Source organism: Monodon monoceros, unplaced genomic scaffold, assembly GCF_005190385.1.
Source record: "Monodon monoceros isolate NGI ecotype Baffin Bay Population unplaced genomic scaffold, NGI_Narwhal_1 Super_Scaffold_20, whole genome shotgun sequence".
NCBI classification, from domain to species: Eukaryota; Metazoa; Chordata; class Mammalia; order Artiodactyla; family Monodontidae; genus Monodon; species Monodon monoceros.
The window spans coordinates 92,487,579-92,509,738 of record NW_021703777.1 but is presented as its reverse complement, the minus strand read 5'-3'; the positions used below and the strand labels follow the sequence as shown (position 1 = coordinate 92,509,738).

The window sequence follows — 22,160 nt, the reverse complement described above, 5'->3', positions numbered from 1 at the left end:
AGTAATGATCAACCACAGGCAGCAGCTGCAGGGGATGAGGGGAGAAGTTCCTCACAAAGGTCTATGCTCAATATGTAGGGAAAAAAAAAAGGCAAAAGCCACAGTATTCAGGTCTTAGAAGAACGTAGAGGACTGGCTTTCACCAATGCCCCACTTCTGCCTCAGTTTCAATGCTCGTTGCTTACAGGCTTGTTCTCTGATTCAACCCAAGCCCTGAAAGTCGTCCTTGAGATGGGGTAAGATATTATTTTTGCATTTATACATAATATTAAGAGTTTTTTTTTTTACCTGAGTGAAGATGTGGGTTGAAAGGATTTTTACACTGTGCCACAAAAGTTTATTTTTGAATATTTTTTTTAGAAATTAACAAAATTCTCTTGGAATTAAATGGATTACATTTTATGTCACGTGTGGGCTGGAATAAAAGTGATTTAAGTTCAGGATTGACATCTTAAATGAAACGTGTATATTCCTAGTACATTTGATAACGGTTCTTCATTGGAGGCTACATTTTAAACTGACTCCACAGTTTAGAAGCAACTCTAGTACTGTCTGCCTGCTACATTGTTATTTTAAATCATTATTTTAAAATCAAGTATTCTTTTTCCATACCTTATTGAGAAGGGCTGGTCATAGCTCTTACAGCTAAGAGAAGCTGGGTAGATCAGATCACTGTGATACCTTTACCCTCTCCCTTTCCTTAGTCTCATATCCAAAAATTGTATAGTATATAATCCCACTGCTGCCACCAATAGAAAGAGATTAGAAGATTATATACAAGGATCACACTTAAACATGTAGCCATTAACTAAATTTTGTTCAAAACTGGCAAAGATACACCACAGAGATTTTCCTTTTGATGACGGCAAGTAGACACAGAAGAAATACCTGGTGGTTGGTGTCAGTTAGTGTAGCTCCTTCAATTTTCCTCAGTCCAATGGATACCACTCATTAGTAGAACTTATGTGCCAGCAGCTTGTATAAAGTTGTTTCATGAAGTCTGAGTAGTTATCCAGACTTTCTGGGCTTTTATACATACCCCAGCCATATGAGCATAACACTTCTGGTCCTGATCTTTGTGTGCCACTGCCTTGTGAATTTAGTATATACAATTTAAATCTGTGTATAAAATACCTATTTATTTTATGTATTCCCTTAGCTGACTACCTCTTGTGGGGTTTAATTGTTGGAGTGTGCTCTCCATCTGAATTCCCACTACACTTCGATGACTGTCTCATTTTCAAATATTTAATGGCCAGTGTAAGGAGTAAGCTTATATTCTGTGACCCTAGCTCACAGTAAATGAGCATCAATGGCCAAAAGCCTTGGGGTAATTCACATCGGTTCAATTTATTTTAAAACTGATTTCTTATGTATATCATCTGATTTAACTTTGCACTCCCAGTGTCTGGATTATAGTAGGCACTCCATAATGTTATTAAATGACTAAATTTCTATTTAAACTAATGGGCTGCTCCAAAAGATACTGAATTCTCTAACAATGGAGCCAAAAGTAGAAAATCATTTATTATGTAAGAGAATTTATGTTTTCAGTAAGAAAACAACCCAAGTGACTTCTAAAGTCCTAATTGCTTTAAGAATCTGCTCTAATATCAAAACACTGTTTTCAGCATAGAGAAAATGTTTTAGATGGATAGTTGTGATTGGAGTCTCAGCAAAATAATTCCCTAAAGGTGATTTAACATCTGCCCTCCTCCTGCCATGTCTAGATTTCTTCTGTTAGGAAGCTGATGGGCTTAAAAAAAACATGTTTATGGTCTTCTGGGCTCAAGGTATCTGGACTGCTTCAACAAAAAGAGACTATCTGTGCCAAGACAGAATAATACCTTTAAATAACATTGATGTCTGTTGGTTTAGAAATTGTTTCCTTACTCTTTTGATAAATATTTCTATAAATAGGGAATAAACTCATCCTTCTTTATCCTAATTATGGGGACTGCATTTAACCAAAGGCCCATGGAGGGAGAGTGTGAAAGTGGTAAATTCACCCCAACGCCACACCATGGCGCACAAAAAGAAGTAAAGGCTTAAGGCTTATAGGTAACTATCAATCATTTTGTGCAACCTGGAATTACTTATATACAAACAAATGGGTTCAAATGTGGGTCTTGACTGCATATCTGACACTTTCCTCTTCAAGTATGTTTCTTTTCTAGAGCTGCCAAGTCACCTCCTATCAGATACACTGTATCTCTATGGACTCTATTCAGCACTTGGTGAATGTTGAATATGCCTTAAGCAAAGCAGAATCTATTTCATTTGTGAAGAATAAATGACCATACTCTGTTCAGCATGTACAAAGCTGTTGGTTTATTCAGCTGGGAAGCTGGGGAAAGACTTCCTTTGGGAATGAACAGCAAAAATGTGTTCATGAACAAGGCACTTTTACACACACACACACACACACACACACACACACACACACACACACAGGAACATATTATGGTTACATAAACATCAACAGATTTTAATTTTTAGACCCCTCTACCTCTTCCCACCTTCCCCTAAAAAAAAAAAAAAAAAAAAACAAAGAAAGAAAGAAACAGGTTTTTGTAACATTTTAAAAACCAACTTCATAGAACATCTACATAGGAACAGTTACTGATACATTCAGTTACACTAACATTATATGGTTTCAGCTCAGTAACAAATTTTCCATTAACAAGTATTTTTTTCTACCTACTATAATTCCCTCCTTTTTCCTTAAGAGGAGACAACTAAGGTTCAGCAGAAACTACTCATTAGGTTATAAACATTCTCCTCTCTCCTTAAAGTTGCTATACATTTATAGAATTTGTGATTCCATTAATGCTTCAATTTTTTGATGCCACACTGTATACAGAACTTAATTATGGAGAATAGGAAAAAGCAAAACTAAAATAAGGAGAGATATATATCTTTAACAATCTGTTTTCTGATTCCCTTTAGATGCCCAGTCAACCAGGATCACACAAAGGTTTCACTCTTTATTGTAGGTGTGTGAAAAGACTTACTGGTCTCATGCATTTTATGTATGTTGATTTCTACGTTTTGACTCATCTAAATAAACACAGCAAGATTCATTTACAAGGGTACATATGCTTTCTATTCAGCCAGAAAGAAAAATCTAAAGCTAGATGTAGAAAAACAATGATGCTAAAAAACTCTTCAACTTCAGACTGTATTAGGCTGAGAATTTCTGCAGTAAAGTTCCTGAAAAGTTTGCAATGGACATGGAAAGTGCATGAAGTACTGCTCCAGGGAACATCATACAGATGAAATACTTTAATCCACTAACATAAATGCTCGCTTAATTTTTTCCCATTGGTCTTTGGAATGGGTTTTATTTGCTCTTGACTAAGGTCTGGATGCCAAGATGCAGAAAATATATTGCCTATGGAACAGGTGTCTGTTTAATCCCCAGGTATGATCTTACAAGCCACTTTAGCTAGAGACTGCCTGGTGGGAGCCTATAAAATGTTTATGCTGTAACTGCAGGTTCCATAATAGGTTTGGAGCAGTGTAGGCTACTACTACACTACTGCACTCCTCCCTCCCCACAAAACAGGAACTCCTAAAGGGTGCCATATATAGGTCTACCAATATAAAAAGAGGGAGATAAATCCATATTCCCACCATTTTCTTTTATCTAGTTATTCAATTTAACTCAGCTACCTCCCTAGAAATGAGTATCAGAGAAAAGTATGCTCAGAAAGGTGTTACTGGGAGTAGCTAACTTACCACTTTCCACAATGGCTATTCTGAAGGTTGGGTAACAAATGGGGTAGTGGCCTCCTTTTCCTGCCCATTAATAATTAGGTATCTAGTTAAGTCCATTAGACAGGCAGAGTAAACTGCGGGGAGAACTAAGTGTGGAGAATAGTCAACTTATCTCTTGTAATAAGGTCCCTTTTGACTAATTCTCTACTGAAGTTCTCATTTTAACCACAGGGTCTTTCAAAGTGAATGCTCACAATGCACATCTTCTGTACTGGAGTTACAATACAATACAATACCCAAGAGTATTATATTCTTGGGTATTATATTCAGTACTTGATCGTATTTTGGCATACCAGGACAGTTTGGTTGAGAAGATGTTTGTTAGTTCCTCAACTGTGGGCTGTGTAACGGTATTCCTTTCTCAAATGGCAACATGGGAGATATGAGAAGGAATGGTGGATCTTTATAGTGATGCAGTTAGGAGTTTGTTAACTGCCTTTTGGAAGTCAGTGTAGGAGTAAGTAGTGTTGATGGGTTCAGTGCGGGTTGTTTCCTTAACTGTTTTAGTTAACCAGCCACAGCAACAACCAGAAACACATGAATTAGGAATTTGTTTTAGGTACTCAGGTATGGGAGTGGCTCTACTCAATGTTCGGCTTAACTGTTTGGTGGCAAACTGCAGTGCCCCATTTAGAGTGGCATGATCTCTAGAAAGCCGGCTGGGACTCATAAGGGGCTTTTGAAAAGGTGGGACTCCACAAGAAGCTAGAGGAGGCCATTCAGGAATTGGTTCCAGTTTGGGTACACAATGGGAGCAATGGGAGAGTCTTAGTCCTATCTCTCGTAGTATATGGACTGGTGTGCTAGCATCCAAGAGTTTAGCATGATACAACCAGGAATTAGGATTTAAAGGTTTCCAAGTTGTAGAATATTTTAAAAGGCACTTAACCTGCCAGGCAAGACTCTCAAGAGGTGTTAGGTTGGGCACCACAGGGTCCTCTTCTTCAGAGGAATCCCACTCTTCCCCAGAACTCTCATTTAGGTAGTTAGCATTTTCTTCTTCCTCACTTTCTGATTCTGATAAGGGGTCAGGAGAGGGATTTCTAGGACCCATTAGAATAGCACAACAGTATAGAAAAAAAGGTACCAGAAAAAGGTAACAATCTAAGCCAGTAAAACACTAACACTGGCAAATAGAAGCAGAAGATGAGAAATCCTTTCAATAGGATTCATTTGTCTGTTTCTCAGTCTGTTACACACACACAGTATGCCTCTGGCTCGCACCACTGTGCAGTTCTTCAAGATTATGTTGTATATTCTTCACTTACAAAGAAGACAGCTCAGTTCTCAGGACCAGTTCAGTGTGTAAAATTTAGTCACTTACCAGTGGCACAGGTCAGAGTCTCTCCTTCAAATCCTGGCTACCCAAGAAGAGAAGGGGTCCTTATCTAGGCAAGCTGATTTTCTTAGCATGGTCTCAACTGGTTGTGAAATTATGAAGAGACACTTTGTGTACTCTTTTTTGCTGGCAGAGATATTATATCTATTTCACAATGAAAAGAAACTCAGTGGTCGCCTTCTTTGTCCGCTGGTGCAGCAACTTTTGCACAGAGGGATGGTGGGACGAGGTGTCAAGGATCTGTCTGGTGTGCACGGATCTGATGTTTTCCATAGGTGGTGCAAATGTCCTTGGAAACTGGTGACTTAGTTGTTGGACTATCTGGAAAGGTAGCCTTAACCTGTGAATGAGAAGACTAGAGACATGATATTAAAGCCTGAAAGCACTGGGTAACATTATTATCCATCTAACTTCATAGACTATCCAAGCACATGGTGTTGAGCAAGAAACCTTATCAGCTTTCCCATCTCTAGCACATAGGTTTAGGCAGAGTTTCCTACTGGGAATGGATCCTACCAAGACAAAATTGGGAAGAAGAGCCTGGGGCCACTTTAATCTTTTGTTGGTACATATCTGGGCTAGTTTGTTTTTTATCACGCAGTTCTAGCCCAGGAAATTACTTCTGCAAGAGCAGATCCCTTATGCTCCAAACTCCAAACAGGGAGCTATAAAAGATATCTTTTTTATCTTTAGAGGTGCTTGTTGGGATTAGTTTTAGGGGACCTGTGCTGGTTGTAGAGTTCTATCCGTTAGAACTCTTGCTGGGACCCCAGAGGTTGTGGTCCTATGACCATACTCTACAGATAATGAGAGAAGATGGCAGGTAAAAATCTTAATATAGCAGGAGTTAAAATGAATATAAACAGCTTAAGTTGACAATTAAAAGGCAGACACTCAGACTGGATCAACAAAACAAAACAAGATTTAACAATATGCTGCTAACAAAAGATATTTTAAAGCAAAAAGACCCAATTTGGTCAAAGCTAAAAATACGAAAAAATATATATCAGGTAACTGTGGACCAGAATAAAGCTGGGACAGCAATCTTAATATCCAACAAAAAATATTTCAAGGCAAAAAAATATAAGGGACAAAGATTGATGATAATACTAGTAAAAGGAAAACAATGAAAGTGATACACTCATCATAAACATCTATGACCCTAAAAGCACATCCTCAAAATTTCTCTAGTAACAACTAATAGAACTGACAGGGGAATATAAGCAGGGATACAAGCATTCTGAAAAAGTTAAAATATTAATATACTTTAGATATTATACTATTTAAGTATACAAAACTCTATATCAAACAGAACAGATATTAAGTACACACATATACACACACACACAAATAGTTCATGCATTAGGTTATAAAGTATAACTAGATTCCAAAGGGTCAATTTCATTTAGACTAAATTCTCTAACCATAATGCAATAAAAGTAGATATTAAAGGTTAGTTAAAAGTAATCCTGTTAGGAAACTAAATAGCTCATGAATCAATAAAATGGAAATCATAAAAGATATTAGATATAAAACTGAATAATAATATAACCCCACAAGCAAAAATTTGTGGGGTATGGCCAAACCAGTACCTAGAAGAAATTTATAGCTTTAAATACATTGATTGAGGAAACAAGGAAGTTTAAATACGCACAAGTTAAGCATTCAATTCAAGACAATGGAAAAGTGCAACAGCAAAATAAGCAGAAAGGAAATAATAAAGGCAGAAATTAAATAGTATATAAAAGAATAATAGAGTGATAAAACTGAAAGACGGTTTTCTGAAAATATGAATAAGAAAAACAAAACTGGTGAGAGTTATCAGGAAAGAGGTTTTAAAATACCCCCCCAAAATTAAAAACATAATATATGCTAAAATGTGAAAACCTAGATAAAATGGCTAAATTCTAGAAGAATATAAAATACTAAAATTTGTACAGGAAGAAATAGATAACTTGAATAAAACAGACCAGTATTAAAGAAACTCAAAAGGTAACAACCTATTAAAAACACCAGGTGCAAATGGTTTTATAAGAGAGTTCCACTAAACTTCCAAGGAAATTAATACATATTTTATATAAATTGTTCCAGAAAAAAGAAAAATAGCATAAAACTCCTTTTATGAGGATAATAAAATATTAATTCCAAATCTAGAGATGAAGCAAATAAGAAAGGCTCATTTCACTTGCAAAAATTTCAAATATTACCTAACAAAATGTAATAGTGTATTAAAGAAAAAAAGAATGTCACAATCATATAGAGCTTATCATAGGAAAGCAAGAATATCTCAACTTCATAAAATTTATAAATATAAGTCACTACAGCAATAAAATAAATTAGATAATTTTATTAACTATGGATATTTAACCGTTCTTGGTTCTTGACCAACACCTATTTATGTTTTAAAAAACAAAATGCTCTTACCAAACTAGGAAGAGAAAGTTACTTTCTCAACAAGGTAAAAATTATCTATGAAAAACTTTCAGCACATATCCTAAATGAGAAACTTCAGATATAGTCCCTTTAAAAATGAAATTAGGTAATTCCCTGGTGGCGCAGTCGTTAGGAATCCACCTCTCAATGCAAGGGACAAGGGTTCTATCTGTGGTCCAGGAAGATCCCACATGCCGTGGAGCAACTAAGCCCATGCACCACGACAACTGAGCCTGAGCTCTAGAGCCCGCGCGCCTAGAGCCCGTGCTCCACAAGGAAGAATAGCCCCCGTTCGCCACAACTAGAGAAAGCCTGAGCGCAGCAACAAAGACCCAACGCAGCCAAAAATAAATAAATAAATTAATTAAAAAAAGAAATTAGATAAGGATGATAAGGACTGATATTGTGTAACAAAGTACCAGTGTAACAAGGTACCAAAGTCCTAATCAATGTTTTTTTTAAAAAAGGTGTGAGAACTGGAAAAAAGATATAAAACTACTAATTTACAGATGATATGGTCATCTAACATTAAAAAAAGCCTAACTTATAAACTATTAGAGCTAATAAAAGAGTTCAACAAAGTTTCTGGATCTGAGATTAACCTATGACTATTCATTAATTTATTTATATAGCACTTAAAAATTTCCAGGTACTATTCTAGGAACTGCACAAATGTTAACTCATTTAAAATTCTCCTAACAATCCTATAAGATAGGTACTTTTATTGACCCCATTTTATACATGAGGCTTAAGCTACCTGTCCAGGGTCATATATCTACTAAGTGATAGAATCAGGATTTGACCCCAGGCACTCTTAACACCAGCAATACTAACCATGAAATGTATTACATACATCACTTGCACAATAGGGGCAAAATAAAAAACCTATAAAGGATTTAAGAACTAATCAATGATATGCGAGACCTCTATGAAGAAGACTGTAAAATTCTAATGAAGGACATAGATGATTTAAAATAGACAGACATTCCATGCTCTTGGATGGAACAATGAATATTATAAAGAACTTTTTTCCAAATTAATTTATACAATTCCAATATGTTAAGAATAAAATTCCACATATAGCTAAACAAACTATTTAAGCAGAAGAGTAAAGTAAATATCATGGCCTACAGGATATTAACACATACTATTACACATGTTACAGAAGCCACAGAAGTTAAAGTTGGGTGGTTAGTATAAGAACAAATAGTCCAATGGAACAAAGCTCAGAAATAGAGCCACATAAGACTTAAGAATGTAGTATACAGTAAAGTTGGCACATAAATCAAGGGGGAATGAATGCATTTAGTATATAATAATATTGGTAAAAACTGGCTCATTACATGAAGAAAAATAAAACTGTATACCTATATAATGCCACATACAAAGGAGGACTCATGACAGGTTAAAGACCTAAATGAGAATTGTAAAACTATATAGTTAATAGAATATAATGCAGGAGAATATCTTTGTGACTTAGGGCCAGAGAAGCACTTCTTAAAAAAACATAATGCACAAGACCAAAATACGATGAATTCAATCACATCAAAATTAGTATTTCTGGATTGAACTAAACACATCAAGAACAAAGTTAACTACAAATCAACAACAACCAAAAAGGTAGCAGTCTCAATAAAGAAATGGACAAAGGACAAAAATATCCAATTTACAGAAGAGAAAATCCACAGGCCATTAACTATATGATGAGTAAATAGATATCACATTATTCTATTATTTTGGTAAAAATCAGAAAGCTGGAAAATGCCAAGTGTTCGTGAGGGGACTAAAGGAACTCCCTTAGAAACCAGCACTACTGGTGGGATTACAGACTGGGGTAACCTTTCTGAAGAGCAATCTGGCAGCACTACTTAGTCAAACTATTTGCACAACTCATGATGTAGGAATTCCACTCTTGGGTATATATAGCAGAGAAATTCTCCATAAGACCAACATGTACTCTGGGGAGTCATCTTTGATGGTAAAGAAATAGAAGCATTCCAGGCTTCCATCACATATACATAGCAACATGGATGGACTAAAGGCATAGGTCTGAACGAAAAAAGCAAAACCAAAATATCAAGATCCCACTCATGCCATCATGTAGGAATGATTTCCAAAATGAAAGTTAGTAAACATCTCTAGTTTCAAATACACACTGAAGTGGATATGGTCTGGCTTCGTGTCAGTACTATTCCTCTAAAAAACATTTCTCTGGTTCTACTCATTCTTTATCTAATTTAGTTCTCTGCAGTGTCTGGCACGTATTAGGGGCTTAGCAAATTTTTTGGAAAAATTAATGAGAGAATGATGAAGGCCTGCTGTAAGTAACTATACAAGCATGTTTCACTTTTATTCTAGGGAGACAAAAATTCCTAAATTATATTCAGGTGATTTGGTAGTATGTTGTACAAAGACAAATGAAATAATTTTTTTAAACAAGATCAACAAAGATAATGCTACTAAAGCAATATAAAGGTCACTGCTTATAACTTCATCTTTAAGAACATGAGTGCAAATACTTTTAAAAGTTTATAATATTATTACCTACTTCAATCTGAAAACAAAAGGAAAATTTAAAACATACCATAAGTATTTTATTGAGACACGTGTTAACTTTTTTTTAAAAACTAATTAACTAATTATTTATTTTTGGCTATGTTGGGCCTTTGTTGCTGCGCCCGGGCTTTCTTTAGTGTGGCGAGCGTGGGCTACTCTTCGTTGCGGTGTGTGGGCTTCTCATTGTGGTGGCTTCTCTTGTTGTGGAGCACGGGGTCAGTAGTTGTGGCTCCCGGGCTCTAGAGCACAGGCTCAGTAGTTGTGGCGCATGGGCTAGTTGCTCCGCGGCATGTGTGATCTTCCCGGACCAGGGCTCGAACCTGTGTCCCCTGCATTGGCAGGCGGATTCTTAACCACTGCACCACCAGGGAAGTCCCCAGGGGTTAGCTTTTAATTCTTCTGTCCTCTTATACTTTTACTATTTTCATTTCGACCAGATTCCATTTGCATGATTATTGATTGGCTATACTTCAGTAATTATGTTGCTCAAAGCATTCTTTAAAAGGCTCACCCTACTTTTTTTTGTTAAGCAAAAATAAAACAAAGTTTCTTTGAAGGCATACGTAAATTCTAGAGTGAACCCACCACTGTTACCTCTTTACATTCCATGAGTAATAATACCCTCATATCAAAAGTGAATTAACCACTTACTCTGTACACTCCCATGCATAATTTACTTTGAAAGAACCATTTTTCTGTAATTTCAGAACTAAACAGACTTACCATATGAATTAGTTAGTTTGCTTAGTTTAGTTGCTACAATGTGTTCTTTTCCCTATAGCATTTAGAGAAAAAGTCAAGACACAGGTAACCTAAAGGCAGTGAGTTTAAGCTTAATATAGCATCTTTTTTTTTTTACCAGTTTTATCGAGGTATAATTGACAAATTACATATATTTAACATGTACAATATGATGCTTTGATATATGTATTCACTGTGAAATGGTTACACAATCAAGCTAATTAACATACCCATCACCTCACAGTTACTATATATATATTTTTTTGCATGTGATGATAACACTCGAGATCTATTCTCAGCAAATTTCAAGTATACATAATCAACTATAGTCATTATGATGTACATTAGGTCTCTAGAAAGTCTGTATGCTTTGATATCTATTTCCTCCACCCGCTAGCCACTGATAACTCCCATTCTACTCTTTATTACTATGAGTTCAACTTTTTAAGATTCCACATATAAGTGGGATCATACAGTATTTGTCTTTCTGTGTCTGGTTTATTTCACATGGCAGAATGTCCTCCAGGTTGACCCATGTTGTTGTAAGTTGCAGGATTTCCTTCTTTTTAAAGACTGAATTGTGTATGTATATAAATGTCACATCTTCTTTATTCATTCATTCATTGATGGACACTTAGATTATTTCCATATTTTGGTTACTGTGAATAATGCTGCAATAAACATGGGAATGCAGATATATCTTTGAGATAGTAATTTTATCCTTTGAATATATACCAAGAAGGGGGATTGCTGGATCATATGATAGCTCTATTTTTACTTTTTTGAGGAACCTCCATATTGTTTCCCACCAATGTGTATAAGGATCCTAATCCTCACCAACACTTGTTACCTTCTGACTTTTTGATAACAGCCATCCTGACAGGTGTGAAGTGATACCTTATTGTGGTTGTGATTTGCATTTCCCTGATGATAAGTGATGCTGAGCTCCTTTTCATATACATGTTGGCCATTTGTAGGTTTTCTCTGGAAAAATGTCTATTCAGGTCCTTTGCTCATTTTTAAAGCAGGTTATTATTAATTTTTTTGCTACTGAATTATATGAGTCCTTATATATTTTTGATATTAACATCTTACAGGATATATGGCTTGAAAATATTTTCTTCCATTCCAAAGGCTGCCATTTTTGTAATCTAGTATCTTTTTTTTTAACTTTTCAGATAATGTTCCAAAAATACTGAACAAAAACATGTTATTAATCCCCCCTGCCCAAGCTGGTCAAAATATACTTAGGCTGACCTCTGGTGGCCAGATGCCTCATCCCTCAGTAATGACAAAATGGTATGAAGTCACCTCTCATTTGTGGGTAACCAAATAAAATATGGTAAATGAAATAATATTGTTAGAAATTTCACAGTTAAACAAAGCAACAAAGGTAGCAGGCACCCAAAGCATAAGGAGAGCTGACCAATTAAAGGCCACAAAATAAGAAAAATTTCTCCAAATATTAGTTTGTTCTAAATTTTAGTTCACCAGTTGATTTTACATGAAAAACAAATGGTATATTCAGTGGTTCCCAAAGTAAGAATAGTTCTACACTATCTAATACTGTAGTCACTAGCCCCATGTTTATTGAGCAGTTTGAAATGTAGCTAGTGTAAAATAATTCCCAATTCCAAAGACTTAATAGGAAAAAAAAAGAATGTAAATTATGTCATCAATATAATTTATGTTGAGTACATGTTGAAATGATACTTTGGATACAGCTGGTTAAAAAATTAATGCCCGTTCTACGTTTCTTTCACCACAGCTGTCTAGGTATTCTACATTTTAGCTATAGTGAGATTATAAATGTTATCGACTATATTCCATGCACTCTTAAACCTCTGCTTTCCCTCTAGCTGATTAACCTAAAATACCCACCCCTCTTGCCTTTCCAGAAATTAGACATCTTGATAATTTTGAAATTATGGGCAACCCAATATTTACTATTACTGCTACCATATTTACTATTTTAACTAGCATTTGAATACCTGCAATGTTTCAGGAATTAGGACTATGAAGAGAATAGATGAATAAATTATGGCATGCTCATACAATAGAATTCTAGAGCAACCTATATGTACCTCAGTTTCCTCTTCTTAAAAAGACAGAAAGAATTTACAAGGGTTGTGCCTAAGGATTAAAGGAAATAAAGTGCTTAGAACAGTGTTTTGGCATATAAGGTGATGAAATAAAATTCATATTTTATGGCAAGACAAGAAAAATTTAAACATAAAAATTTTCTCTGCCTGTTTGGCTCTCCTCCCTCCCCTTTAGTGTGTGTTGTGTATCTGCACTAACCAAACCTTCTTAGGAGATAACCTTCCTTCTTAATCTTGTAAGGAGTCAAGATGACCCATGACCTACTACTCTCTTTGTAACTATAGATCTGGATTGTGTAAACTGTCAATAATACGTCATTTGACGTATAACCCTTTGTCTCAAAAACATATATTACTGGGCTTCCCTGGTGGCGCAGTGGTTGAGAGTCCGCCTGCCGATGCAGGGGACGCGGGTTCGTGCCCCGGTCCGGGAAGATCCCACATGGCGCGGAGCGGTTGGGCCCGTGAGCCATGGCCGCTGAGCCTGCGCGTGCGGCGCCTGTGCTCCGCAACGGGAGAGGCCACAACAGTGAGAGGCCCGCGTACCGCAAAAACAAAAAAAAAACATATATTACTCTGCTTAGACCTCAAAAGGGCAGGACAGTCCTGAGCCTCCTGAAAGATTGTCTCACAGGTTATAACCCTCAGGTTGGCTTGAATAAAATTCTCCATTTCTTTCCTAGATCAACCATTGGTTAATTTTTCCTCGACAATGGGTCCAAAAAGTGTTGTTATGGTTATGAAAATATCAATATGAATAAACCTCAAAAATAATACTCAGTGAAAAAACCAAGTTGCACATAGGATCATTCATATAATGTTAGAACTTGAAAACAATACAAGATACTTATTCAGAGATTTATTCATATATCATTAATACATAAAAATTAACAGTAAATTCAGAAAATCCATTGCTGCTGGGGAGGAAAGGTAGTTCAACAGGAAAAAAGGCGTACAGCCTGCTTTGAAATCTATTTCTTTAGATGTTACTAATTGTCTCAAATAATTCCATTAAAGAACAGTTTAAAGACTTAGTTCCTGCCGGAAGGCACTCCAAATTTCTTTATCTTACCATTACCCTAAACTCTTTTTCCATTCTGTGTTGAAAACATTGCCGTTATGCACCTCTGTAAACAGGCCTCGAAAGCCGGTACATCTAGAACAAGCTGTACCTAAATTAACCCGTGCCTCTCTTCCCATACTGCCTTACACGTTTGCAGACTCTCCACCAGACGCGGACCTAAGGCTTAAAAATACTGCGGCCCGCCTCCATCTGGAGACCTCGGAACATCCTCCTTTCCAGTAGAAACCAGGCCGCCGCCCAGCACTCCCGCACGCCCTAGCTCTCCCTTCCTGACGGATCTCCGAACGAACCCCTCCTCCCCTTCAGCGGGGGCGGGGATTCGTCCCCTCAGCAGATTCCCTTTCTCACCCAAGAAGGATCCGTTCTTCTTCCTCGCCTCACTCCCAGCCTCAAGATACGACTAAGCCTGGCGCCACCAGCTCTGATCCAACAGTCACTCCGCCGCAAGGGTCGCAGTCCGGTGGATACCACTTCCGGGGGGCGCCAACTCCTCCTCCTCTTAGAAACGCCACTTCCCACTCGCAAAACGGTTTAAAAGACCCTAAGCGCAAGCGCCCCATCGGTGGGGTTGAAGGGGGTGGTCCCATCTCTTCCCATTCGCTCCGCTCTAAACTCTCGCGATAGTCTCGCGTATTTCCTTCTCCCGCGGGAGTTATTTGAATGTTCTGGCGGTTACCACGCCCTCGGCTGTCGGCCGCCTGCAGACTGGAGACTGAAGCGTACCTGTGGAGTCCCTGACCGTGGTCAGTCGGGCCAGCTGAAGCCGAGCGCTCACAGGCTTCGTCACGACAGGGTCCCGGCGCCATGGGGGCGGAGAAGAGGCTGCTGCCGATTAAGGAGGCCTTCCAGCTGGCGCAGCAGCCGCACCAGAACCAGGCGAAGCTGGTGGTGGCGCTGAGCCGCACCTACCACTCGGTAAGCGATGCGGCCCGCGGCACCGGGCCCCCGCCCCTCCCTTACCCGGCTCAGCCTAGCCTCTCCCGGGGGCTTCCCGCGACCTTCCCGACTCCGCGCACCAAGACTCCAACCTCCTTAACTTTCACGACCTGGTTCGGAGAGGCACACCCTCCCCCCTCCCCCGCCTCTTCCCAGCGGCCTCCTGCGCGGACCGTTAATCCTCTGGCGGTGAACTTGGAGAAGAGTTTGCGCGTACCGTGGCGACCGGGCATCTAGTGTAGGGCCGCAGCGTGGATCCTGAACGCGGTGTTGTCCCTCAGATCACCGCCCACATTTAATTACGTAAACCTCGCCCCACTGTTAAGTTGTATCAAATCACCAATTAGCAAATTAATCGTTAGGATTTGGCTCTTCTTAGTCATGTAAATACTGTTTGTTTCGTTTTTAAATGAAGCCTTAAGAAGAATAGGACCATGAATTTCGGGAGAATAAATTATCTTGAGGTCCGAGAAAAATTGTAAGTCAGTATAGGGCTTGAGGATATGAGGTAGGATGTGAGTTATATCAAAAGGAAATTGCTGTGTAATGTTAAGGGTAATACGGTAAAATGCAAAAGCTGTGGTTGATTTTGGGTTGTTCATGAAGAAGCAGATTTTTACTAAACTGGTACCAAGGCATCATATTGAGAATTCAAGGGTGTTAAAAAAAAAAAAAAAATCAGAGGAGTCCTTTCACTGTCAAAATTCATGTTTGTTTTCTTCCTGGGAGAAATAAATTTATCTGGAGAGAAATTTGTGCAAATTTATTTCCCCTTTGATGGTTTGGATAATTGAGAGTTTACTAAATAATGATTTTAGTTTGTTTGCGTTAGGGCTGGTGTTTTCAGTGTCTTAGAGTAATGTTGAGAAAAAAGGATTTTATCCCTGCAGTTTGTGAAGGGTTTCTTTTCTCTTTCAGGTGGATGACAAAACAGGTTTTTATGAGGAGTTTGTTAATTACCTTAAATATGCTATGGTGGTCTATAAACGAGAACCAGCTGTGGAGAGAATAATAGAATTTGCAGCAAAGTTTGTTACTTCATTTCACCAATCAGATATGGAAGATGATGAAGAAGAGGAAGATGGTGGCATTTTAAATTATTTGTTTACTTTTCTATTAAAGGTATACAAAAACTAGAATTTTGAGGGAATATTGTAGAAAATTTTACTATTTTAAAAGGGCCATGGAGTTTGTATATCTTAGAGAATGAATATCTGGTAATTGAGAAAATGTCTGAACGAATCTGCCTTTTATAGGAAATATTAGAACTGTCATTAAGATTAAAAAGTGAACTTTTAAAAACTCCAGCATTAAATTTTTAATGACCATTCTAAACCAGTTCTTACATACATTTGTTTGAAATGGGTTCTCTAGTTCAGAAGTAAAGAGTTCCTCCGAAGAGGAATATGCTCTTGTAATTTAGCAGATACTTTAGACTGTGTATTTTGAGACGTTTATGTTATGTAATGTGTATTTAGCATGTATATGTGGATCAAGGTAGCATTATAGTTTTTCTGCAAGGAATGAATTATTGCTATAAATTCTTGAATTCTAAACATAGAATTCAAATGGTATGTCATTATTTAGTAATGGTATGTGACTTGGAATAAATTTTGTTTTGTTTCTGTTTTAGTCTCATGAAGCAAACAGCAATGCAGTTAGATTTAGAGTGTGCCAGCTCATAAACAAGCTCTTGGGAAATATGCCAGAAAATGCCCAGATTGATGATGATTTGTTTGATAAAATTAATGAAGCCATGCTTATTAGATTGAAAGATAAAATTCCAAATGTAAGGATACAGGCAGTTCTTGCTCTTTCACGCCTTCAGGATCCCAAAGATGATGAATGCCTGGTGGTTAATGGTATGTATAGCTCCTTAAATCCTTTTTCAGTTTCACTGACTTTGTTAAATTCTCAGCAGATGAATTTTCTTATTATGAAATATTATGGAAGAGCATAGTTTATATATACACACACATATACATGTATGTAAAAATATATGATTAAAAAAAATACCCAAGTAGCCACCATCCAACCTAAAAATAAATAGAGCATCATCAATACCTCTGAAGCCTATCTTATGTCCCTTTCTAGTTATATCACTCTCCCTCTGAATTAACGAATATCTTGAATTTTGGGTTCCCTTTTGTTTGTTTGTTTAAACAGTTAACCACATGTATATACTTCTAAATAATGTTTAAGTTTTGTGTATCATTTTGTATGTTTTGTGGATCATACTATATTTTTCTGTGCTCTCAACATTATTTCTCATTGTAACATTCATCCATGTTGATATATTACTGATATACTGTTCTATTGTATGAATGTAAGACAATTTTATTGTTTCTAATATTGATGGACCTTCTAGTTGTTTCCAGTTATTTTCCTCTTAAAATACAGTGTCGTTGCTATGAACTTTCTTACACAGTACATGGCTTCTGGTGCACAGTTTTTCTAGGATATGTATCTAAGGGTGGACTTGTTGGGATATGTGCATTCAGCTTTATTAGATGAGGTACAAGTGTTCTACAAAACATTTATCAATTTATATTTCCAATAACAGTGCATAAACGTGTTCATTGAGCCATATCCTCTCTAGTGTTTAGTACTGTCAGATTTTTAAATTTTTGTTAATCAGGTTGTGTGTATCATATGTCATTGTTATGCATCTTTTCATATATTTAGCAGCCAATTTTGTTTCTTCTGTATAATGCCTATTAACGTGTTCTCATTTTTCTATTGGTTTGTCTTATTAATTGGAGTTCTTTATATATTCTGAAGGGAAATCCTTGGGTTATATGAATTGTTAGATCTTCCTGCTTTCGATGGATTATTTCACTGTCTTCACTATGTCTTTTTTTGGGCACAAATTCCTAATGTCAGAATTACCAGTCTCTTCCTGTATGATTTGCACTTCCTTTTATTTAAGCAATCTTTCTCTACCTCTGGGCTCATAAAGATAGTCATATTCCAGTTTTCCGTATATGCCTAGATTTATTTTGGGAACTCTTCTGGTTTGTTTTTCTCTTTGTCCCTGTTACTACCTTTATAATTTTGATAACTGGTGGTAGTTGTTATTTTTTGGTGTTAAATGAGGGGCATAATAATATGTAAAACATATATATTTAGTAGTGAACATATACTTGATTATAAAGCATGGGAAAATCTGAGAAATAGAGGTGAATAAATATTTAAATACAGGAAATGAGTTTTGTTCAATGAGTAAAATCAGAAGTTATTTCTTTTTAGGATTCATTAAAAATCAAAATACTGAGCTCTTTATAAAGCCATATCAGTTTAAAATAAACTGGCTTCCATCCTAGACTTGTTTCTAAATCTTAAAGAGTAGCAAAGACATAATCTGAATGATGGATTTTCCATGATCTTTAGGGTTATTTATTTTCAGTTTTAGCCTTCCTGCCCAGTCCATTGACTAATTTCTAATTCTGTCCTTTATAAGGGATGTTGTCAGAAAAAAATCTTCAGCTAAAATTAAATGTGTAAGACTAAGAAATGATTTTTATCATTTTAAAGATTAAATATCAAAATGTGGGTTATCTATGACTATGGCTAACTAAATAATATGTTGTTAGCATACTAAAATGTATTGCTCTATTTTTAGCATATGCTACTTTGATTGAAAATGATTCAAATCCGGAAGTTAGGCGGGCAGTGTTATCATGTATTGCGCCATCAGCAAAGACTTTGCCAAAAATTGTAGGGCGCACCAAGGATGTGAAAGAGGCTGTCAGAAAGCTGGCTTATCAGGTAAATAAGTCCAATATCTTATATAGACATGTTCTTAAAAGACAAGAAGCTGTATTCTTAAAATACTTTTTTTTTTAACATCTTTATTGGAGTATAATTGCTTTACAATGGTGTGTTAGTTTCTGCTTTATAACAAAGTGAATCAGTTATATATATACATATGTTCCCATATCTCTTCCCTCTTGCGTCTCCCTCCCTCCCACCCTCCCTATCCCACCCCCTAGGTGGTCACAAAGCACCAAGTTGATCTCCCTGTGCTATGCGGCTGCTTCCCACTAGCTATCTGTTTTACATTTGGTAATGTATATATGTCCATGCCACTCTCTCGCTTTGTCACAGCTTACCCTTCCCCCTCCCCATATCCTCAAGTCCATTCTCTAGTAGGTCTGTGTCTTTATTCCTGTCTTACCCCTAGGTTCTTCATGACATTTTTTTTTTCTTAGATTCCATATATATGTGTTAGCATATGGTATTTGTCTTTCTCTTTCTGACTTACTTCACTCTGTATGTCAGACTCTAGGTCCATCCACCTCACTACAAATAACTCAATTTCGTTTCTTTTTATGGCTGAGTAATATTCCATTGTATACATGTGCCACATCTTCTTTATCCATTCATCCGATGATGGACACTTAGGTTGTTTCCATCTTCTGACTATTGTAAGTAGAGCTGCAATGAACATTTTGGTACATGACTCTTTTTGAATTATGGTTTTCTCAGGGTATATGCCCAGTAGTGGGATTGCTGGGTCATATGGTAGTTCTATTTGTAGTTTTTTAAGAAACCTCCATACTGTTCTCCACAGTGGCTCTACCAATTCATATTCCCACCAGCAGTGCAAGAGTGTTCCCTTTTCTCCACACCCTCTCCAGCATTTATTGTTTCTAGATTTTTTGATGATGGCCATCCTGATTGGTGTGAGATGATATCTCATTGTAGTTTTGATTTGCATTTCTCTAATGATTAATGATGTTGAGCATTCTTTCATGTGTTTGTTGGCAGTCTGTATATCTTCTTTGGAGAAATGTCTATTTAGGTTTTCTGCTCATTTTTGGATTGGGTTGTTTGTTTTTTTGTTATTGAGCAGCATGAGCTGCTTGTAAATTTTGGAGATTAATCCTTTGTCAGTTGCTTCATTTGCAAATATTTTTTCCCATTCTGAGGGTTGTCTTTTCATCTTGTTTACGGTTTCCTTTGCTGTGCAAAAGCTTTGAAGTTTCATTAGGTCCCATTTGTTTATTTTTGTTTTTATTTCCATTTCCTAGGAGGTGGGTCAAAAAGGATCTTGCTGTGATTTATGTCATAGAGTGTTCTGCCTATGTTTTCCTCTAAGAGTTTTATAGTGTCTGGCCTTACATTTAGGTCTTTAATCCATTTTGAGCTTATTTTTGTCTATGGTGTTAGGGAGTGTTCTAATCTCATACTTTTACATGTACCTGTCCATTTTTCCCAGCACCACTTATTGAAGAGGCTGTCCTTTCTCCACTGTACATTCCTGCCTTCTTTATCAAAGACAAGGTGACCATATGTGTGTGGGTTTATTTCTGGGCTTTCTATCGTGTTACACTGATCTATGTTTCTGTTTCTGTGCCAGTACCATACTGTCTTGATTACTGTAGCTTTATAGTATAGTCTGAAGTCAGGGAGCCTGAATCCTCCAGATCCATTTCTCGTTCTCAAGATTGCTTTGGCTATTCGGGGTCTTTTGTGTTTCCATACAATTGTGAAATATTTTGTTCTAGTTCTGTGAAAAATGCCAGTGGTAATTTGATAGGGATTGCATTGAATCTGTAGATTGCTTTGGGTAGTAGAGTCATTTTCACAATGTTCGTTCTTCCAATCCAAGAACATGGTATATCTCTCTATCTATTTGTATCATCTTTAATTTCTTTCAACAGTGTCTTTTAATTTTCTGCATACAGGTCTTTTGTCTCCTTAGGTAGGTTTATTTCTAGATATTTTATTCTTTTTGTTGCAATGGTAAATGGGGTGTTTTCTTGATTTCACTTTCAGATTTTTCATCATTAGTGTATAGGAATGCCAGAGATTTCTGTGCATTACTTTTGTATCCTGCTACATTACCAAATTCATTGATTAGCTCTAGTAGTTTTCTGGTAGCATCTTTAGGATTCTCTATGTATAGTATCATGTCATCTGCAAACAGTGACAGCTTTACTTCTTCTTTTCCGATTTGGATTCCTTTTATTTCCTTTTCTTCTCTAATTGCTGTGGCTAGAACTTCCAAAACTATGTTGAATAAGAGTGGTGAGAGTGGGCAACCTTGTCTTGTTCCTGATCTTAGTGGAAATGCTTTCAGTTTTTCACCATTGAAGACGATGTTGGCTGTTGGTTTGTCATATATGGCCTTTATTATGTTGAGGAAAGTTCCCTCTATGCCTACTTTCTGCAGGGTTTTTATCATAAATGGGTGTTGAATTTTGTTGAAAGCTTTCTCTGCATCTATTGAGATGATCCTATGGTTTTTCTCCTTCAGTTTGTTAATATGGTGTATCACATTGATTGATCTGCGTATATTGAAGAATCCTTGCATTCCTGGAATAAACCCCACTTGATCATGGTGTATGATCCTTTTAATGTGCTGTTGGATTCTGTTTGCTAGTATTTTGTTGAGGATTTCTCCATCTATGTTCATCAGTGATATTGGCCTGTAGTTTTCTTTCTTTGTGACCTCCTTGTCCGGTTTTGGTATCAGGGTGATGGTGGCCTTGTAGAATGAGTTTGGGAGTGTTCCTCCCTCTGCTATATTCTGGAAGAGTTTGAGAAGGATAGGTGTTAGCTCTTCTCTAAATGTTTGATAGAATTCGCCTGTGAAGCCATCTGGTCCTGGACTTTAGTTTGTTGGAAGATTTTTAATCACAGTTTCAATTTCAGTTCTTGTGATTGGTCTGTTCATATTTTCTATTTCTTCTGGTTCAGACTTTGCAGGTTGTGCATTTCTAAGAATTTGTCCATTTCTTCCAGGTTGTCCATTTTATTGGCATAGAGTTGCTTGTAGTAATCTCTCATGATCTTTTGTATTTCTGCAGTGTCAGTTGTTACTTCTCCTTTTTCATTTCTAATTCTACTGATTTGAGTCTTCTCCCTGTTTTTCTTGATGAGTCTGGCTAATGGTTTATCAATTTTGTTTATCTTCCCAAAGAACCAGCTTTTAGTTTTATTGATCTTTGCTATCGTTTCCTTCATTTCTTTTTCATTTATTTCTGCTCTGATCTTTATGATTTCTTTCCTTCTGCTAACTTTGGGGTTTTTTTGTTCTTCTTTCTCTAGTAGCTTTAGGTGCAAGGTTAGGTTGTTTATTCGAGATGTTTCCTGTTTCTTATGGTAGGGTTTTATTGCTATAAATTTCCCTCTTAGAACTGCTTTTGCTGCATCCCATAGGTTTTGGGTCATCGTGTCTCCA

General features: G+C 36.8%; 2 protein-coding genes across 2 annotated transcripts in view; one reads left to right on the top strand and one right to left on the bottom strand.

Annotated features, from left to right (window-relative positions):
- Positions 1–1,960: 1,960 nt before the first annotated feature.
- Positions 1,961–14,607, bottom strand: DCAF16 (DDB1 and CUL4 associated factor 16). Its single transcript, XM_029235933.1, has 2 exons — positions 14,384–14,607; positions 1,961–5,459 (listed from the first exon to the last, which is right to left on the bottom strand). The coding sequence occupies exon 2, from the start codon at positions 4,832–4,834 to the stop codon at positions 4,184–4,186; it is 651 nt and encodes a 216-aa protein (XP_029091766.1). The 5' UTR covers positions 4,835–5,459; positions 14,384–14,607; the 3' UTR covers positions 1,961–4,183.
- A 108-nt stretch (positions 14,608–14,715) lies between these two features.
- Positions 14,716–22,160, top strand: part of NCAPG (non-SMC condensin I complex subunit G) — a 46,650-nt gene continuing 39,205 nt past the window's right edge. The window contains exons 1-4 of the mRNA XM_029235065.1: positions 14,716–14,950; positions 15,890–16,093; positions 16,605–16,833; positions 18,594–18,739. Coding sequence (XP_029090898.1) covers positions 14,840–14,950; positions 15,890–16,093; positions 16,605–16,833; positions 18,594–18,739 — 690 coding nt within the window. The 5' untranslated portion in view covers positions 14,716–14,839. The remainder of the gene's footprint in view (positions 14,951–15,889; positions 16,094–16,604; positions 16,834–18,593; positions 18,740–22,160) is intronic.

Excerpts from the sequence above, each read along its gene's own strand:
- DCAF16 (XM_029235933.1), bottom strand. The coding sequence starts at position 4,834 with ATGGGTCCTAGAAATCCCTCTCCTGACCCCTTATCAGAATCAGAAAGT.